The sequence below is a fragment of the Chiloscyllium plagiosum genome, chromosome 16, assembly GCF_004010195.1.
Source record: "Chiloscyllium plagiosum isolate BGI_BamShark_2017 chromosome 16, ASM401019v2, whole genome shotgun sequence".
Classification (NCBI taxonomy): Eukaryota; Metazoa; Chordata; class Chondrichthyes; order Orectolobiformes; family Hemiscylliidae; genus Chiloscyllium; species Chiloscyllium plagiosum.
Window position 1 is genome coordinate 32,696,749 of NC_057725.1, and position 20,882 is coordinate 32,717,630.

Genomic DNA, 20,882 nt, shown 5'->3' on the forward strand with positions numbered 1-20,882 from the left:
CAGCAGGGACAGGCCACTACAAATGCCGGAGGAAACACCACAGAAGCGCTTCACAGGAGGCTCCCAAGCACTGAGGATGTCACCTAGATAGGGGATGAAACGTTTGCAACAAAAACTTCCAGCTCGGCGAACAGAACCACAGCAACTGTATTTATAGATCATGGCATTTGAACATTTATATTTTCTCATTAGAATACATTTAATTACAAATTGTCTTTGTATTACAAACATAATTTTGGTATACAAACATATATGGTATACAAATATAATTTTGTATTAACCACCATCCACATATAGTGGAAACAATGAAGCAATAATTCAGCAGTTCATAAGCATAAGGGCAACATTAATTATAGTATTTTTTGGTTGGCTACAACACATTTTATTATTTCTTATGGGTAAAATCTCTCTTTGGAGATAGATTACCCATTATTCACTATTCAAGAACTGATCATTATAAAAAATTAAGGCAGAGCACTTTCTGACACATATTCATTGGGAAAAGATGGATTGCATTGCCAGGGATATGAAAATAAGAAACTATCATAGGTAAAGCAACAGCAAACCATAGAGGAGGGAAGGAGTATAACAAATACTGTTACTGTACTTGCTTTTATGATTTTTAGATTACACCATATGGAGCATCTTGTCGTTACCGACAGGTTACATAATAAGGCAACATCAAGGGATGGGTATATGAATAGGAAGGTTTAGAGGGATATGAGCCATGTGATGGCAAACGGAACTAGATTAGGTTACGATATTGGTCGGCATGGACGAATTGGACCAATGGGTTTGCTTCCATGTTGTACATCTCTGTGTGACTCTAAGTCTCTTCTGAAGAAGGGTCATTGGACTCAAACATTAACTCTGCTTTCTGTCTACAGGCGCTGCCAAATCTGCTGATTTTCTCCAGAATTCCTGCTTTTGCTTCAAGTCCCAATACTTTGGAAGCTATGGGAATATTTAATTATGTATCCAATTAAATTTTACAGATAGTTTGAAGATTTCTCTAAAATTTTATGAAGTGGCTCTAAGGTACATTATAGAAAAAAAAATCTAATTATTAAAAGTAACTCACCATTGATAATACTTCAGTTTTAATTAACTTTAGCAACAAAGACATGATCAGATACATTAAAATTCAAACTCGTGTAGCCAACAAAATTTAACACATGCAATACCATGGTCCAGCTATTCTGTTTTCGTAGAACTTGGCTAAATTCTTAGCATGATGGAACTAATGTTTACCATGAGGTCATCTTCCAGAGCTCTGCTAATTTGTAAGCTGCTTTTAAAAATGTTGGACAAAGATCTCTGATTGTACTTGGGAGTGACCTACTGCAGGGCCTAACTGCAGATAGCCAACATTTAATCAACAAGTTTTAATTCTATTCAAATAAAGTTGATTCTCCTACAAATTGAGGACTTACACTGAAATCCTTTATAAATCTGTTGGTCTATGCTGCCTTAGGAACAAAATGGTAATTATATTGGGGTGATGCATGTTTATGGTATACAATTTTGATACACTCATCTTTGCATTTGCCATCTCCTGGAAGAAAATGGCAGGTACCCACAGAATTGGTGAAGGAACTGCCAGCTCATGTACACCGGAGTTGTACTATTTTTTTCTAGCTTGAGTTATTGTTTCATTTATTAAAATATGCTATTAACACATTTTCCAGTTCCAAAAGCAGAGTTTTAAAGTTATAATCCATACCAGTGACAAAACATGTTTTTTTGTCTCTATAATTCAATTTAAAAAAAAGTATCTATGTCAACTTTACAAATGACAGTCTTACAATAAATAGTAATTTCATTATGGTAATAAATTTGATGAAATTCCTGGGGTGAGGTTGAGTTTTACTGGTAGTGATCAATAGCTTGTCTACTTGGTGATTCAGTGAACAAATTGATAAATCTTGGGTTTACAGACTGCAAAACAATTCCATTGTAACTAAACTCTTTGGGGGGAAAAAACTTTTTGCCAAACAACCTGCTTCATTCAGTCTGAGGTTTTAATGGGAAGAGAGATGTACTTCTAAAAATCTGGATAGAACATAGAGAATTCCATATTTAAAGTCAGCCTTGAAATATAACAAAATTTGATGAAATCTCATGTACAATTGGAGAACTGAAATAAATTACAAATCTAAAACTGCTGTTGTATTTTCTCAATGATGTGCACATCAAATTCGGTCACCAGAATGGGCTAAAATTGAAAAAACACCTTTACACCTTTTATTTTTCTCAAATGTTTAACAGTCTCACACATTTTAACCATTAAACTCTACCTAGGTTGTATCAGATAGTAAGCTTCACCTCCCCTTATTGATAAATAACTTTGTATTTATAATGTGCCATGTATCCACTGGAAATCTTAAAGTTCATGTCCAATGGTTTAATGTGATGGTGATATTACATAGCAAAAATGTAAAGTTCTCACAAACAGTAATGTCACAATAATGATCAGATAACACTGTATTGTGATGCTGACTGAAGATTAAATATTCACCAGGACACCTCTATGAAACAGTGCCACCTGAGACACCAGAAAAGATATCAGTTTCATGTCTCATTTAACTTTTTTTGTAGCAAACTGGTATTTCCACAAGACCATAAGAAATGGGAACAGGAGAAGGCCATTCAGCCCCGTAAGCCTGCTCCACCATTTAATAGGATCATGGCTGATGGCATTCCTCACACCCATTTTGCCGCCTTTTTCCCGTTACCTTTCATTCCCCCACTGATCAAGTATCTATCTTAGCCTAAATATAGATATTGAATCTGCCCCACAGCTTTCTGTGGCAAATAGTTCTAAAGACTCTTAACCCTTAGGAGAAATTCCCGCTGATCTGTCTTAAATTGGCATCCCTTTATTCTGATACTACCTTCTGGTCTTAGACTTTCCCACAAGGAGAAACATCCTCTCAGCATTTACCAAGTCAAGCCCATTAAAATCCTATATCTTTCAATGAGATCATCTCTCTTTCTTCTAAACGCCAATGAATAGAGCCCCAATCTGCGTGGCCTTTACTCACAAGTTAATCCACTGAAATGACAGTTTTTCTGAATGAAACTTTAAATTTATCATTATTATTTTACTGCCCATCTCTTTCTCACACAATCTAGTCTACTGCCTTTGCTGCTCACAACGTGGTCTCCTCTACATTGGGGAAAACGAAGCGTAGACTGGGTGACTGCTTCACAGAATACTTCTGACCCTGAATTTCCAGTTGCCTGCCACGTCAACACACCACCCTGTTCCCTGGTCAATATCTCGGTCTTGGGCTTGGGCTTGCTGCAGTGCTCCAGTGAAGCTCAGCATAAGCTGGAAGAACAACACTTCATTTTCAACTTGGGCATTCTGCCCAATATCGAGTTCAATAACTTTAGAGAGTTTGAACTCTATGTCCTAGCCCCCACCCCACACACCAGGCCTTGTTATCAGATAAAAACTAAAAAAAAACTGCAGATGCTGTAAAACAGAAACAAAAGCAGAAGCTGCTGGAAAAACTCAGTAAGTCTGGCAGTATCTGTGAAACAAAATCAAAGTTAATGTTTCGGGACTGGTGACCTTTCTTTAGATCTCTCAGAAAGATCTGAAATGTTAACTCTGATTTCGCTTTTATCACAGTCTGCTATTACACACAACCCATTATTAGGCACAAACAAGTCTCCATTAGTAGCAACTCACCCTCCTACCCAGATTGTTATCCACTCCTGTGTCTATCCAGCTGTTCTTCTCTCTCTTTGAACTCTATTGCCACCTACTGTTTACTCCCTACATCCCACCACCACCACCACCCCTCCCCATCCATCTTTGGCATAAAATCAACATTTTCCTAGTTACCATCAATTCTGAGGAATGATTACTGGACCCCAAACATTAACTATCTTTTCTGATGCTGCCAGACCTGCTGAGTTTTTCCAGCAAATTTATTTTTTCTAACATCTGGTATTATAATGGTTCAGCTCACCCACATGATCAATCCATGTGTGAGGATCGATAATACTTAGGCAGGGTATTTCCCTGTGAAGAACACTGCAGCTGGGAATAATCGTCATCTAGTATTGTCCATCTGGAGTTACTAATAAAAATCAGCTGGATAGTAGTCAATTGAAAGTCCTGCCCTAACTCACAGGGTAAAGAGGTAAGAAGTGTAAATAATGGAAATTAATTTAGTCAAAGTCGGCTGTTTTTACATATAACTGAGCCTACCACCCCAAATTTAATTGCTGACTATAACAAACAATATTTAATTTGCCTACTGAACAAGTATAATCCTACTAGAAATTCCAGATAACCAGAATCCAATTGGAAATAAAAACAGCAGGAAATGCTCAGTATGTCTGGGAGCATTAGTGGACAGAGAAACAGAGTTAACATTTCAGGTCAAGAAACTGTATTCTGAACCATTCAAACAATTAATCATTTCAAACTGGATTTTGTTTTTGTTTTAATATTTACCAGATATACAAAATGAGTGTTTAAAGCAGAATGGTAAATGCCAGTTGTGTGCAAACAAGTTAAAGTAAAACTTGCATCATCTAAATTCGTCGTGTTCAAAACAGATGCAAGAAGTCTTTACATTTATCTTAAAAAACCAGATGCATACTTTTTTCCATCACTTCTTGGGTTTCTGGATGAATAACCTCACAGCTGATTCCTATGCCCTGATCAGATTCTTCTGGTGTAAGTTCTATACTTGTTACAGATGAGAAGAGACCATTTTTATTAACTTCAGGCTTAGTATGAGCCACTGGACCTATGAAGGGCTGCTTTCCTGCAAACCACCTAATTTCAATTCCTTGAGGTGCATAATCAGTCAGTTCAACGGTAAAAGTTGCCACTTTGTTTTTCTCTGGTTGCGTTGGGTTACATTTGATTTCCGACAGAGTGGGAGGAGAACCTTAAAACAGAACAGAACGTACAAATATTGAGTGTGCACATTATCTACAGTGATAATTTGTCTCAATGTTACAGTAAACGTTCTTGACATAACTTTAGCAAATTGAATTACTGTTCTCATATTGAACAGCAGGAATCATGAGAAATCAAAAGCTGGACCAAGGAAATATTTGGGAGTGACAATTGAGATAAACATTCTTTTAGATTAGATAGATTAGATTCCCTACAGTGTGGAAACAGCCCTTCGGCCCAACAAGTCCGCACCGACCCTCCGAAGAGTAACCCACCCAGACCCATTTCCCTTTAACTAATGCACATAACACTATGGGCAATTTAGCATGGCCAATTCACCTACCAGAGGGATGTCATTTTTAGTAAGGCCATAAAATGAATTTCCCAGATTATTTGCACTCCAGAATACGAAAATAATTAGTAGAAGCACCAAAAGGCTGAAAAAGGCAAATTTTTTTTCTGCTTAACAGTTCAGAACACAGCATGAAATTACTGAACTGTTAGAAAGGCATGGATAGTCAACATAGGTTTACAAAAGGTGGCTCATCTTTTGGGTGAGGCCTAACAGTAGCACCCTCTGCACAGTAAACAAATGCACCTAACAGGGTGGTTTTAACAGCAACTAGTCCTGACATCTCACCTAACTCTCAGTAATGACTTCAAATTCCACATCTGGGATCAGACTTGGACTGCCATTCTAAACTTAATGTGAATAACCCAAAGAGCAGTGTTTGATCATTTAGCAAGTTCCAGTCTTCTGAAACCAATGAATTGGTACATTCACCCATCTGGGCCCATTTATAATGAATATAAAAGCACTGGAAATAGGTATTTAGGAGCAGGTGCCACTTTTATGAATGATATTTCTTTAAAACCATGATAAATTCAATTCTATTCTTGTTTCATAAATCATTCAATGCTCAAGTTTCTGCAGTAATTAGAGTTTTGCACAATTTTAAACATACCTGGAAGCTTCAAACATAGATGCTTTTGAATAGGTTTGGGTAAAGCTTTATGTGTCACCTCAAATATAATTTCCTTGTTATCATCCAAAGCTGTTGGTGTTAACTCCATGCTGGAAACTAACTGATAATAGCCACTTTCTTCCTTCTTAGGCTCTGTGGTTGTGACTCCACTGGAGACATACTTGTTATTCATTCGCCATCTGGCAGACAATTCATTTCCAGAAAAATTTTTTACTTGGCATTTAAGAACAAGGCGCTGTCCATAGGATGGAACTTCTGGCTCCAGAACGATGTCAGAAACTACTGGAATTCCTATTTGGAAACAAGATACTGTTCATCAAGCATTTTTTTCTCCATCCAAACTGATTCCACATCATGACCTATTGTACCTATATCACCACTCAGCATGCACTAGTTAACAAAGCTACCCAATTCATTTTTGTTTCCTTTTACTATTCCCCAAGAATGCCAAACATCATTGTGAGAATATGTATAGGGTATATGCAGGCAGGTAAAGAGTTAAGTTCTGAGTTTTGTCAGATAAGAACTTAGAGTTAACAATTCAGTGCTGAAGGCAAGGGTAATGGGTTAACAAGGTGGAAAAGCAGTAATTATGTATAGACATTTAACAATATTGGAAGCGTTCAGTATGAAAAGTCAGTCAACAAGGAGAAAAGTATCGATTATATGAATCCAGTTAAACAAGTTAAGAACATTCATTGTATAACAGTAAAGGGCTTGGTCTCTGCTATTGATACTCATTAATTGTAACGATCACTCAATTAATATGTACGTTGCCTTATCTGGATGCTCCTCTCTGTAAAATGACTTTATAGTTCCTTGAGAAACTGTTTGAGAGAAGACCGAGAACTTGTGTCTCTATGCACATGGGTGATCATTCTCCCTCCCTTTGGGGCCCAGAATAAAGAAGGAGGCAAAACCATACAGGTGTCTCTGAGTGTTTTGCTTCGACTGAGGGGGAAAAGGGATGACACTATTTGCACATTTAGTTCCTGTCTTGGTCACCTTGTAACTACATATCTGTAATTGCTGTCAAGTCATACTCATTTCATTTCTATTTGTGCTTGCCAACTTGCCTACCTTGTTAAGAGTGCTGTGTGCATTCAGATAGAAAGCCTTGAGTTTTGACTTTTTCTAGTTCTAATTTCTGCTGCACAGCTCTGAATATATTTTCTATCCCATGTCACACTTGGATTATCATTCATCTCTTCAATACCCTGCACCGCTGCTTTCACACTTCTTTTTGATTTTTTTAAACTTCACCAATTGAACACTTTTCTCCTTATGCTAATTATACAATTTGCCAGGAAACCGATCCCAACATGGTTCAAATGAAGCCCTTCCCAACAGAACCTCTCTTTCTCCAGTCCTGGTGCCAATGCCCCATGAATCAGAATCATTTCTCCCAAACCAATCTTTGAGCCATATATTTACCCCTTTAATCTTAAATTTGCATATGGCTCAGATATTAATGCAGAGATAACCACCTTTGAGATTCTGTTTAATTTAGCCCTGAGCTGCACAAAATCCTCTCAGCAGAAACTCTTTCTGAGTCCTATCTATTGCGTTGATGCATACATGGACCATGATAATTGGATTCTTCCCCTCCTCCTCCAAGTTCCTCTCCAGTCCAGAAGAGATATCCTGAATTCAACACCATTAGGGAACACAACCTTTGGGACTGTCTGTCTTTGTTGCAGGAGAACAGGATCATTATCCAATTACTACTACGTACCTAATTTCTCCACCAAAGCATGTCACCATCCCACCCCACCTCTCCTCTAAAGTCAATGAACATGTCTGCACCAAGAGCAAGAACCTCACATCCTATTGGATAAGATGACTGGCTAAGGCTCCTCCAAAGCTAAATTATAGATCTTATACATGCTATACTTTCAGTCCACTCTCCTGCTACGTACCACAAGCATACTTGATGTCATTAACCTAAGGGTGTGACTTTCTCCTGAAAGCATCCAGTATCTCTCTTCCTCCTGGACGTGTCGCACTGTCCACAGTTCTGAGTTCAGCTCATTGACTCTGACCTTAAGCTCCTCAAGCAACACTTGCTGTGCATGTGGTGCACCAGTTTCCACAGCTGCAAACCATCACCTGCCCAGCCATCTTAATTTATTCTAATTAATTAATGAGTCTATCAAATATTGTTAAAGGTGAACTTCTGAACTGTACTCTTCAGCTGTGTTAATGTTTCCTGATTTAAATTGACTGACCAAAAGACATGGAGGAAATACCCACCAATCACCTACTTGTTCTTCTGTAATGTCGCACTTTGGCTATTAAAAGGAAGAAACAAGGTACAGATCTCCTTAGCACTGATTTTTGTCTCTCACTGTCACTGCCCTTCTCATACAGACCTACTTTCATGGCTCTTCATGCTGACTCCCTGTTCTCTTACACTGTTTCTAAAGCATAAGCTCCCTTGCTTCAATGATGGTGACCTTATTACACACTCTTCCCAGTCTGCTTCAGTGCTTTTACTGCACACTCCTCCAAGTTCACTTCAATTCTGACTATTGCATATTCCTGCCAGTCTTCTCCACTTTCTCTTTGTTAATCAGTTCTCAATTCATATATTTCCCATCAATCCACCTGTTGTGATTTAATTACTAGCCTCTTGTGTGGAATCTAAATCAAAAGTTTTCTGGAAATCCAAAATACATCACATCTACTGGTTCTCCTTTGTCAAGTGCTACCTCTTTACTAACACTAATTTCATTTTGTTCTTCAGATTCACAAATCCCATAGTCATTTATTATTTCCCAGAGATTTTCTGTATCTTCTTCCATGAAGATGGTTACTTTGTGGCTATTTAACATTTTTGCCATTTCTATTTTTTTAAAAACTATAAATTCTCCTGTTCCCCCACTGTAATGGGCCCACACTTGTCCTAATTCATCCTTTCTCTTTCAAACACAAAAATGCTTTTACAGTCCTCTTTTATGTTCCTCTCTATATTTATTTTATATTTTCTGCTCTTAATCAGTTTCTGGGTCCTTTCTAAAAATCAAAATTGCTCCCAAATCTCAGACTTGCCACATTATCTGGATTCTTCGTAAGATGCTGATTAATGTCATCTTTAACTTCTTTCATTAACCATGTTTGATTTACTTTTCCTTTTGTGCGTTTGTGCCCGAGAGGAATGTATATCTGTGAACAACCATTTGGTAGTTCAAAATTGCCTAATCCTGACTTGGCTCCTCAATGCACTGCCCTAAAAACCCATCTCATATACACTGCAGCAATTTAACCTCCATAGCATTGATACTGATTTAGTTTTTCCAGAGGTTAGGGGAGTTCAAATCTAGGGTGCATATTTTTAAAGTGAAAGGGGAAAGATTTAAAAGGGACCCAAGGGCAACCTTTTCCACAGAGGGGGCTTCATATGTGGAATGAACTGCCAGAGGAGGTGGTAGATGCAGGTCTGACATTTAAACAAGGACAGGAATAGATACGATTGAGACGGATATGTACCAAACGCAGGCAAATTGGACTTGTTAAGATTGGGAAATTTCATCAGTATGGATGAGGTGGATTGAAGGGGCCACTTCCATGCTGCATGACTCTATGTATAAATTGAAGCTAACTAGAATTATACATGTTACATTCATGTTTTATTTTCTGATTTACACCATGTCCAACATTGTGACTACACTTGGTAGTCTGTAAGAAAAAGAATTCTCAATGTTTTACTTCCCTGGCTGCTGCTTAATTTTAGCCAAGCTGATTATAAATCTTGAATCTTTGATGTAACATCCTCTTTTACTAATTTTTACTTTGGTTTACTTTTGTTGATTTTATTTTACTCAGCCTTAATTTAATAAATGTCACAACCATTGGTAAACCTTACAAATGTACAGACTGGGAGAAACAGGGGTGATTTGGTCCTGTGGACATTCTCTACCAATCAATATGATCATGGCTGATCTCTTTGTATTTCATATTCTAATATCCCATTTACTCATGGTAATATTCTATTCCTTTGTCTAACAAAAATATATTTACCTTTGTTTAAAAGTATACAATCAGCTGCCTCTATCACCTTCTTAAAGCAGAGTTTCAAAAAGTCGCATAGCAATCAGTGAAAATAATTCACCTCATCTCTGTCCCGACAGGCAATACCTAGTTTCTTTTGAACAGTGCTCCCTATTTCTGAACTCACCCATGAGAGGAAACACCCTTCTCATGCTGACTCTATCAAGACCATTCAAGATTTATATCAAATCACCCCTCACTCTTCTCAACTCCTGTTAAAACAAGCCCAATCTGTTCAACATTTCCTCTTAGTACAATCACTAATCCTAGTACTATAAATCTAGTAAATCATCTCTGAATCCTTCCAAACATTTGCATTCTTCCTTCAATAAGGCGGCCAAAAATTCTCTCTCAGTATTTGTGACGTGGTCTCACTCATTGAATGAAGCATAATATCCTTACTTTTATATTCAATTTCTCTTGTAGTAAAGGTTAGCATTCAGGTAGCCTTTTCGATCATCTGCTGAACCTGCATACTAATCTTTTACGATACACATCAATATATCTAAATCACTTTGCACCTTAGATTTCTTCAATCATTCCTCATCTAAGTAATAGTGTGCTGTTTTGTTCTTTTCACCAAACTGAACAACTTCACATTTTTCACATTACATGCCATCTATTATTACGTATAGGATGTAGTGATGTTAACTATGCCTGCAGAAACATTTTGACTTGGGGACATCTATCACCAGTAACTGATAAGCTTTTTTTGGGTAGGTGGCCATTTTGATGCTTATCTTTGCATTGATACCACTTAACCCACTTTTATTCTTCTTGCCAAGGTGATCAATTTCATATATTTTCACATTTTACAACTTCTGTAAGATATTTGTCCACTCACTCAACCTATATTACTCAGCAACCTCCTTAGTCATCTTCAAAACATTCCTCCCCATGTATTTTTGTGCCATATGAAAATGTAGTTGCCTTTGATCCCCTTGTCAAATGCCTTCTGGAAATCCAATAACAATATGTCAATCGGCATACACTACTCCTTCAAAAGTCGTCCGAAAAATTGGTTAAAATTCTTTTTCCTCCTTTCACAAAAACGTGCTGCATCTTCCTAATAACCTTCACTTTTTCCCGGTATCCAGGTATAAGCTCCTTAAATGATTAATTCTAACACCACATGACAAATATCATGCTGATTAGCTGTTGGATACCTAATCTTTTTTGCCTCGCTCCAATCTTGAATAGGTAGGTTATATTTGCTTCTTAACAATCTGTTGGAGCCTTTCCTGAATTTAGTGAATTTTGGAAAATTAACAAATTCATTTACTAACTCAGTAACCACCTCTTTTAAAGACAAAAGGATGACATGTTATGATGTGGGGACTGAGAAACTTGCAGCTCCATCAGTGTGCCTAGTACCACCTTCCTTTCCAGTTATATTTTCACTACGTTTCTCTCTCCCTTCCACTTTCTGATTTATAACTTTTATGAGAGACCTGATCATGTGTGTTGAAATTAGCTTTGTCAGCATAAGAAATCTGTTTCATACAGTAAGAAGAATGGAAACCTGCAATTATCAATAGCAACATTTCCCCGGCTACAAACAGAGTTCAAATTACAAGAATTGGCAAGGTTTACAAAAAAAAATGACAAGCATACAACCAATAAGCAGCATAGCCCATTTGAGCTCTTTGAATTGCAACAATTCAAGATTCAGTACTGAAGAAGGGTCACTGGACCTGAAACATTAACTGATTTCTCTCCACAGATGTTGCCAGACTTACTGAGATTTTCCAGCAATTTCTGGTTTCTGTGATTATGACAGAGTTGATTCTGATGTTAGATCTGAAGTGGTTCAGGAGACCAAGTTCAAACAGAAAATTACATTTCCCTGATCTTCCCTGGAAGAATCTTCAGTGTTAGTAATATAGATCACACCCATTTAGAAGCAATCAGCAAATAGTATGTTGAAGGACCTGAGCATGTTGTTTCCACCAATACTACAGTTCCAAAGGATGAATGGAAGTGCTACATACTTCAGCACAGATTTACAAGATGATTGAGAATAACGATCTGCTGACAGATTGAAGATGTGTGTGTAAACTCTCTGGAAGTCACCAATAGGAAGGGACTAATAATGTTCAAAGGTTCAGGACACAGTCCAGAAAGTACTTCCTGGTTCTGGGATCCAGGACAGTGCAAGAATGAAAGTGTCTATTTCCACAACTATTCCCCTTGAGGAAGTTTGTGTTTATAAAGTATCTTCAGATGTTGCATTGGAGCAGTTGCCTATTTTACTAGGAAAGAACGTCTCTACAAAGGAAATCCAAAGATTTTTTGAAAAGATTTTTCTCATCAGAAGGGATTTTCAGCCTTCACGTTGTCAGAAACAGAGTTAGACTCAACTATTTTCAACCCAAAAGTTCTATCTATCTATCTTCCAAGCTTGAAGATAATGTTTTTGGGAGAATAAAGAAACTTCAAACTCCTGGAATATGTGAAGTCAAATATTTGTGGGAGGTGGGGCAGTTAATTATGTAGGCAAATATATGATTAATAATAATGGGTAAACAAAAGGGTGTAGGCATTGTATAAAGCTGTAACGATCTGAAAGAATGAATATTATGGAGTGAATTAAACATCACCTACTGCAACGATTTCATATAGACATGTGGGAGAACGGCTTAGGCTCTTAAAGGAGAAAGATCTATCATCTTTAGATCTTAATGAGGTTGACTATGTACATAGTTGTCAAACAATAAACTATATTTTGTTTAAAACAAAGTCTCTTCTCATTAAACTATCAAGTAGTTTTCCACTACTCCACTGGACCAAGCAGTCCCTATGCAGGTCTACCAGGAAAAGGGATGGTGGCAGCAGGTCTACCAGACACTTCATAGAATACAATGAGCAGTGGCAAGGATTCATCTTACACCAGAGCAGGTGGATGTGATCTCTATCCCTGACACTGAATATTCTTCCTGAGAAGATCAGGAAATGAAATTCCCTGTTTGAACTTAGCCTTCTGAACCACCTCAGCATTTGATATCAAAGTCAAGTCTGTCATCATCACTCCAGAGTATATGGAGTCAGGTCATCCAGGATATTACTGGATGCTTATTCCTATACTAAATGCCTATTCCTGTTCTTAGGTTACTAAAGTAACCATGTGTTCCAGTTTTTACACACACAATTTCATTCTCTTCTGTTGTCCATAATTATTTTGACTTTTTTTCTACAGAAATAACTCATGTTGACAACTGAATGTAATTCTAAGTATTATAATTTCAAATAGCCTTAATCCAATTCAGATCCCAGTTCAAGTTAATTGTAATGAAGCTTTAAAAATGTGACTGGAAAGCAGGAAGAATGATTACATCAGCGCCTCTGGCAAAATTTAGTTTGATAAATCAAACTTATATTTGGAGTTACTCAAGTGTGGTAAAGCTTCACATCTATTTCTATATATAAAAAGAAGTGTGTAGCTTATACAGAGTTTAGTATAAGTTTAGTATAGAAACAGCATACCCTAAATTCATACCTCCGAGATGAAGGATAAAACTAGATCTTGAAGGCTTGTGAGAAGTTGGGAAATGTAAAACCTCAACTTTGAATTCCATCTGGTGATATTCTTGCTTAATTAACAATTTCCATCGACTTTCACAGTAGAAGAAGCCAGTTTGTTCATCTTTCTGGGGTTCAGTAGAAGTGATTCCTGCATCATCAGTTCTCTCATTATTTCTGAACCACATGAACATTGTTTCCTTTGGAAAGAAGCCATACGCATGACAAATGATGGTTGCTTCTTTTCCTGCCTCTGGGAAAAGTGGTTCACTTCTTATGTATCTTACTAATGGTGGAGATACTGTAATAACAGAAAATATATAGTTAGACAATAAAATTCTGCAGGTTTCTACCACAACTCAGAAAATGTAAAAGGTACTAAAGCTATTTGATGCAAACACATAGTTAAACAATGAGGTTACAATAAATCTAAAATTTTAGTTATTCACAACTATAAATTATTTTACTGATAATACCTATTTTTAAAATTGTTGAAACATAGAGAACAGGAGTTGTCTATCCAGCCCATCAAGATTGCTCTGCCATTCAATATGATCATGACTGATCATCCAACTCGTACCCTGTTCCTGTTTTCTCCCCATACCGTTTGATCCCTTTAGTCCCAAGTACTACATCAAATCCCTTCTTGAAACCTTTCAATGTTTCCTGATGAAGGGCTTTTGCCTGAAACGTCAATTTTCCTGCTCCTCGGATGCTGCCTGACCTGCTGTGTTTTTCTAGCACCACTCTAATCTAAAAACTCTGGTTTCCAGCATCTGCAGACCTCACTTCTGTCCAGTTGATATAGTCCTTACCAATTTAATCTCTCTAGTCAATCTTGCTATCCCAGGAATCACCCTAGTAAACTTTTGATGCAATCTCTCCATAGCTAGAACATCTTTCCTCAGATAAGGAGACCAAAACTGTGCACAATATTCCAGGTGTGGTCTCACCAAGGTCCTGTATAATTGCAGCAAGACATCTCTACTCCATACATACAAGTGAATATTTGTGTGTATCATTATGGTACACTGACAAATTCAGATATTAAGCAAGAATTTGTTTATTTGCATCAAAATGTTCTGCACAAAAGTAATCTTTTAAATTGATATTCTGCAAATGTAAAGTTAGCAGGCAAAACAATTTTTTCCACTGTAACTTGGTAAATGTGACAATAATAAATCAAATCAATGTGTTACCTGCAGAGCTATGACACGTCAATGAATAAAACAATGACTTAATCAGATCTTTCTACATCCTTAGCATATTAAGATTGTGAGAAAAAATTATAGTATTTATCAGAATATAGAAATCAATTGTAACATTTTATTTGCTGTATTGATAAGAACAGAAACAAAGTATCTCGCAGTTCACGACTTGATACTTGTCACTTTATTAAACAATGACATTGGAGGCAAGAGGTTTCACGAGTACATTCTTGAATAAAGTTCAGCATGTTGATTATGATATTAGAACAGATTAGATAAAACAATTTATTTTAAGGAGCATCTTAAAGGACATAAAGATGGGAAGAGAGATTGAGATTGGGAATTCAAGAATGTAGCATATCAGCTGCTGCAGACCACTACCAAATTAGAGAGTTAAACATCGCACAACACCAGGATACTCCACAAACATCTGATGAAGGAGCAGCGTTCTAAAAGCTAGTGCTTCCAAATAAACCTGTTGGATTTGACTATAGCCTGGGTGTTGTGTGATTTTTAACTTTGTACACCCCAGTCCAACAATGGCTACACAAAATCATGACCAAATTGAAGGAGTGCAATTACTTTTGATGCAGAAACTAAGAAAAATCTGTTTAGTTCCCTTGACAGGAATGAAATTTGGAAAAATCTGACTAATGACAATGGTCTTCCTTTCATAGATAGGCACTCTCTTCCCTCCCCTCATTATATACAGCATAAAGACGGATTTTCTTTTCCAAAACACAGCCGTTCACTTCCAAAGGAATTTTGAGCCAGCTACAGGTCACAAATACTTTACTTTTCTATTAGTTAGAAAGATATTACCTTTACAGAGAATTGTTTTAATCTCGGTCGCTATTTGAATACAAATTACGATATAATCAGGGCTGGTTGGAAAATTGTTGCAATAATCATAGGTGACTTTCATCTTAATATAGAATGGGCACATAAAAGTGGCAAAGATTGTAATGAAGAGTTCATGGAGTATGTTTGGGGTAGTTTCCAACTTTGTAAAGCCAAGGATTTGGCCATTTTAAAGCTGCAGTATATAAATATTCATGGAAGCAGGCCATTCAGCCCACTGAGTCCATGTCAACCCTCTGAAGTGCATCCCACCCAGACACACCCCGTTACCCTAGCCCTGTAAACCTGCATTTGCCATGCTAATCCACCTAGCCTGCACATCCATGGACACTAAGGGAAATTCATCATGGCCGACTGCACATCTTTTGGACTATGAGAGGAAACCAGAGCACCCGGTGGAAACCCATGCAGACATGGGGAGAATGTGCAAGCTCCACACAGATAGTCGCCTGAGGCTAGAATCAAACTTGGTTCACTAAAGTTGTGAGGCAGCAGTGTCACCCACTGAGCCACTGTGCCACCCTGGAAAACTGGAATGATGAAGAATTTCATCTTTAGATATCCTCTTAAAAAGAATGATCATAAACAATGTGAAATTCAATCACAGTGAGGTGAAAAATATGGGTACAAAACTAATTACTTAAATGAAGGCAGTTATAAATGTATCAAGTCAGTATGGGCTGAAATAAACTGTATAGATAAAAGAATAGAAGGAAGGTAGATAAGCAATGGCAGAATTTAAGGAGATATGGAATTCTCAACAAAGACATCTTCCTGAGAAAGGAAGTCTACAACAGCATGAACCATCCGTAGTTGAAAGAGCTGAAATATGTGTTATGTGAAAGAGTAACAGTGGGGAATTAATAACATTAAGCAACAAGGTTTATAGCTCAGGTTGAGGTTTAGGGTGTAGGTTTGCTCGCTGAGCTGTAGGTTTGATATCCAGATGTTTCATTACCTAGCTAGTTAACATCAGTGGCGACCTCCAAGTGAAGCGAAGCTGTTGTCTCCTGCTTTCCATGGATATTAAATCTACAGCTCAGCGAGCAAACCTTCACCCTAATGAAGCAACAAAATGGCACTCAATTATTGTTTTTGCCTTCATGGTAGGCAAACAATTGAGAAAACAAGGAGGATAAAGGAAGAACTTAAAATAATTATCTGGCACAAAAAGTATTGGTTTTAGTACTAAAATCGCCTTTTGGACCTGATGGCTACATTTTAGGATCTTAGAAGAGCCTACAGAGATAGTGAATGCATGTTTGTAATAAAAATTCCCTAGAGTTTGGAAAACTCCCAGTGGACTGGAAAATTCAAAATGTAAGGACTCACAAAGTAGGAATCAATTACTCAGTAAACACTAATTTATATCACCATGAAAAACTACAAACACATTGTTAAGCATGGAATCCCTACAGTGTGGAAACAGGCCCTTTGGCCTAACAAGTCCACACTGGCCCTCCAAAGTGTAACCCACCCAGACCCATTCCCTTACCCTATTATACTATATTTCCCCCTGACTAATGCACCTAACCTACACATCCCTGAATACTATCACAATTTAGCACGGCCAATTCACCTAGCCTGCACTTCTTTGGATTTTGGGAGGAAATTGGAGCACCCAGAGGAAACCCATGCAGACACAGAGAGAATGTGCGAACTCCACACATTCGCCTGAGGTTGGAATCGAACCTGGGTCCCTGGTGCTGTGAGGCAGCAGTGCTAACAACTAAGCTGACATATAAAGGAAGTAGCAGCAGGAGATTAAGACCATCTTAATACAATCAAACAAAATTATGAAAGAGAAATTGCAAATGACAGATGATTTTTCTTTCAGGGTGGATAGAACAGGATGGATTAACGGAAACTATTAAATGTAGCACATTTAGATTTCAAGAAAGCATTCAGTAATGTGATTCATAAAAGGCTACCTACCAGTCAAGAAAGATTGTTGTATTGGAGCTGACATATTAGCGTTTATAGGTATTCACTGACTAACAGTGAGTCAGAACAAATGAGTTATTTTCAGGTTGGAGAAATGAAACCCGTGAGATGTCATATGGATCAGTGCTGCATTTATGATCTAAAATAATGACTTTGGAAGTTTTAGTTCAATTATAAAGAAATCTCAAATTAAAAAGCTAGTCTAACAGCACCATATAACCACTGTCAACCGTTGTTTAATAACCTTAGTTCATTAGCGTCATTTAGAGAAGGAAATCTGCCATGTTTACCTGGTCTATCTTTCACGTGACACCAGACCCACAGCAATATGGTTAATTCTCAACTGCCATCGAGGCAATTAGGAATGGGCCAAACATGCTGACCAAGCCAGCAATACCCATAGCCCATGAGCGAATAATAAAAAGAAAATCAGCATCTGTGCTAACATTAAGTTATTAGATTTCAAGAGAATTGTGCACTTCCAATCACATGTCATGCTTCAAGTGATCTCAGTTAAGATAGAGAATGAGACATTTATACACTTCTATCTCATGCTATGATACAATGATGATGTAATGAATGTATATAGTAATGACATACTATATATTGCCATTAGAAAACAATGCAGCATTTTTGGCTATTTTTCTGCTGTTTTTGTGATGAATGATATTGGGTTGAGGGTAATTTTGAGCGGAGGGTAATCTTGAGCTCAAGTTAACTCTTCTAATCTAATTTCATAGAAGACTGCTAATAAGAGTAGGAAGCCTTCATTTAATTAATTTGGCTAAATGCAGTGCCTGAATCCAGTATACAGATTCCATTAAACCATTTGTTATACAAGGTGTTAAAGTCAACCACATATGCATTTCATATTCTAAACTAAACATGGCAATGTTTACATAATGTGTCAACAATAATTAAACACCTTACTTACCTAACTGATTCAGTACATATTCAGTTTTTTTGGATCCTGTGATACTTCTATGCTGGAATTCACAAGTTAATGTCTTCCCCAAGTCTTCTCTGTCAGGAATGAATTTAAAACGACTTGTGAAATAATAAAGGCCATCCTTTCCATTGTTTGCTTCGTTATCAGCATTCATTTCCTTTAATACCATATCATTCTTTTTCCAGATAACTTTAATGTCTTCTGGAAAAAATGAATATATTCGACAAGATGCAGTTGTTTGTTCGTCAACAATTGGAACTTCTGGTGACAGTTTTATATTATTATATTTTGGGATAGCTAAGGAAAGAAAAAGGAAAATATGAATTATAGGATTTTGACTGGAACAAAGCCATAACGAAACAAATAAAATTTTGAAACTTATTTCAAGTTGAAACAAAACAAAATGGTATCTACTCAGCAAAGTTACAAATGATAGTACAAATATTTGATTTTAATAACAGATATGAATTGCCATCCTGGTACAAAATGCAATGCAGCTGAGTAAAGGTAATAGGCTACTATCCATTCTAACCTGGATATCCAAATTTGCTGTTCCTCCCATATAATTTCTGACAAGTTCTCCCACAAGAAGGGATGTTCTAACTTCATAATGCTAGCTTTCAAGTTTTAGAATTCCTTTCCCAAATTCCTGTGCCTCTCTACCTCATCCTGTTGTTTTGAGATTTTCCTTATCTTGCTAAAACCTGGTTCTCTGGCTTATTCCAAGTAAGAATTTAGGAAACATCTTTTCTGAATTACATTTACCATAACAACAACCCTGGGAATTGGAGACCAGAAATAAGATGCAAAATAAGATTGCTACCAAAGCGAAATTCAGAACAAATTGAAGTTATAATAGTTCAATTCAAAATTTGAGACATGTTCAAAAAAATTAAGTTCATTGCAGAAAGGAGTGCAGTATATTTCATAATTAAAACTGTTCAATTTCTTCCTCTTCTTGATATTTTTGTTGTAAAAATGAAATATCCAGTAGTACTTCATCAATTTAACGAATGCCTTTCCTTTTTCCAGTGGAATGGTCAACCATTTTAGGTTGAAGCACATACAATTTTATTCAAGATCTTCTAAACTCTGTCATATTTTGAGAGACATTTTAAAAATTGCAACAATATCAACATTAAATAATGGCTCTTATTTCTAATCAACTACTTATCCACCCATTGCGATAGGGTCTTAACTACTAAATATGCATTTCAGTTATTGATTCTGTGCTGATTGTGACAATATATTATTGTGAATTTTATAGTAAAACATGAAAAGTAAAATGAAGAAATGCTGATTGTACCTGTTATATTTAGCTTAATTGTTTTATATAATATTGTATCTGTGGCAGGATGTATTACTTCACAAATATATACTGCTTCATGATCGTCATTAATAGTTGGTATAAAATACAAAGCACTGGCAACAGTATGCGTATGGTCTTCATATTTCAGCTCAGTTATACTGTGGGTATACTTGTGTTGCCCTGGTTCTGTTATTTCAATGAACCCTGTTCCTTCTGGTTGAACCATCCCAATCTTTTTTTTTATTGAGTTCTTTTCTTTGTACCAGTTGATAGCCAGTGGTCTAGGTTTAAATCCATTGATTGGGCAAGTCACAGCAAGCACTTCTTCATGAATAATACATCCTGGTATCACTGGATCAGTCATTCTTGGTTCAACTTTTTTTATATAAAAGGAAAGAAAATACAATTATGGTTAAAAGCTCTGAGAATTTATAAACATAGGCTACTTAAAATTAACGAGTTTTGAGAAGATTTGTAGGTCAGGTTGAGGTTCTGGATGTAGGTTTGCTTGCTAAGCTGGAAGGTTCATTTCCAGACGTTTCTTCACCCTACTAGGTAACATCTTCAGTGGGCCTCCGGGTGAAGCTCTGGTGTTAATTCCTGCTTTTTATTTATATCTTTGACTTTCTTTAGGGCGGCACGGTGGCACAGTGGTTAGCACTGCTGCCTCACAGCGCCAGAGACCCGGGTTCAATTCCCGCCTCTGGCGACTGACTGTGTGGAGTTTGCACGTTCTCCCCGTGTCTGCGTGGGTTTCCTCCGGGTACTCTGGTTTCCTCCCACAGTCCAAAGATATGCAGGTCAGGTGAATTGGCCATGCTAAATTGCCCGTAGTGTTAGGTAAGGGGTATGGGTGGATTGCGCTTCGGCGGGGCGGTGTGGACTTGTTGGGCTGAAGGGCCTGTTTCCACACTAAGTATCTAATCTAATCTTTGGGTTGGTGGTAGATGGGGTCCATCTAACACCCCCTGAGAAAAAAAAACAGGAAATGACATCACCACTGGAAAAGATGTCACCAACCCAAACATATAAACAGAAAGCAGGAATTATCAACAGTACTTTGCCCGGATGGCCACTGAAGATGGTACCTAGTGGGGTGACGAAACATCTAGAAATGAACCTTCCAGCT

The 20,882-nt window shown here is 37.2% G+C and overlaps 1 protein-coding gene across 1 annotated transcript in view; it reads right to left on the bottom strand.

Moving 5' to 3' along the window:
* Positions 1-4,446: 4,446 nt before the first annotated feature.
* Positions 4,447-20,882, bottom strand: part of LOC122558089 — a 38,461-nt gene continuing 22,025 nt past the window's right edge. Inside the window, exons 6-10 of the mRNA XM_043706408.1 lie at positions 19,751-20,128; positions 18,430-18,741; positions 13,460-13,783; positions 5,893-6,204; positions 4,447-4,916 (exon numbers count right to left, since the gene is read on the bottom strand). Of these exons, the coding sequence (XP_043562343.1) occupies positions 4,603-4,916; positions 5,893-6,204; positions 13,460-13,783; positions 18,430-18,741; positions 19,751-20,128 (1,640 nt within the window). The 3' untranslated portion in view covers positions 4,447-4,602. The remainder of the gene's footprint in view (positions 4,917-5,892; positions 6,205-13,459; positions 13,784-18,429; positions 18,742-19,750; positions 20,129-20,882) is intronic.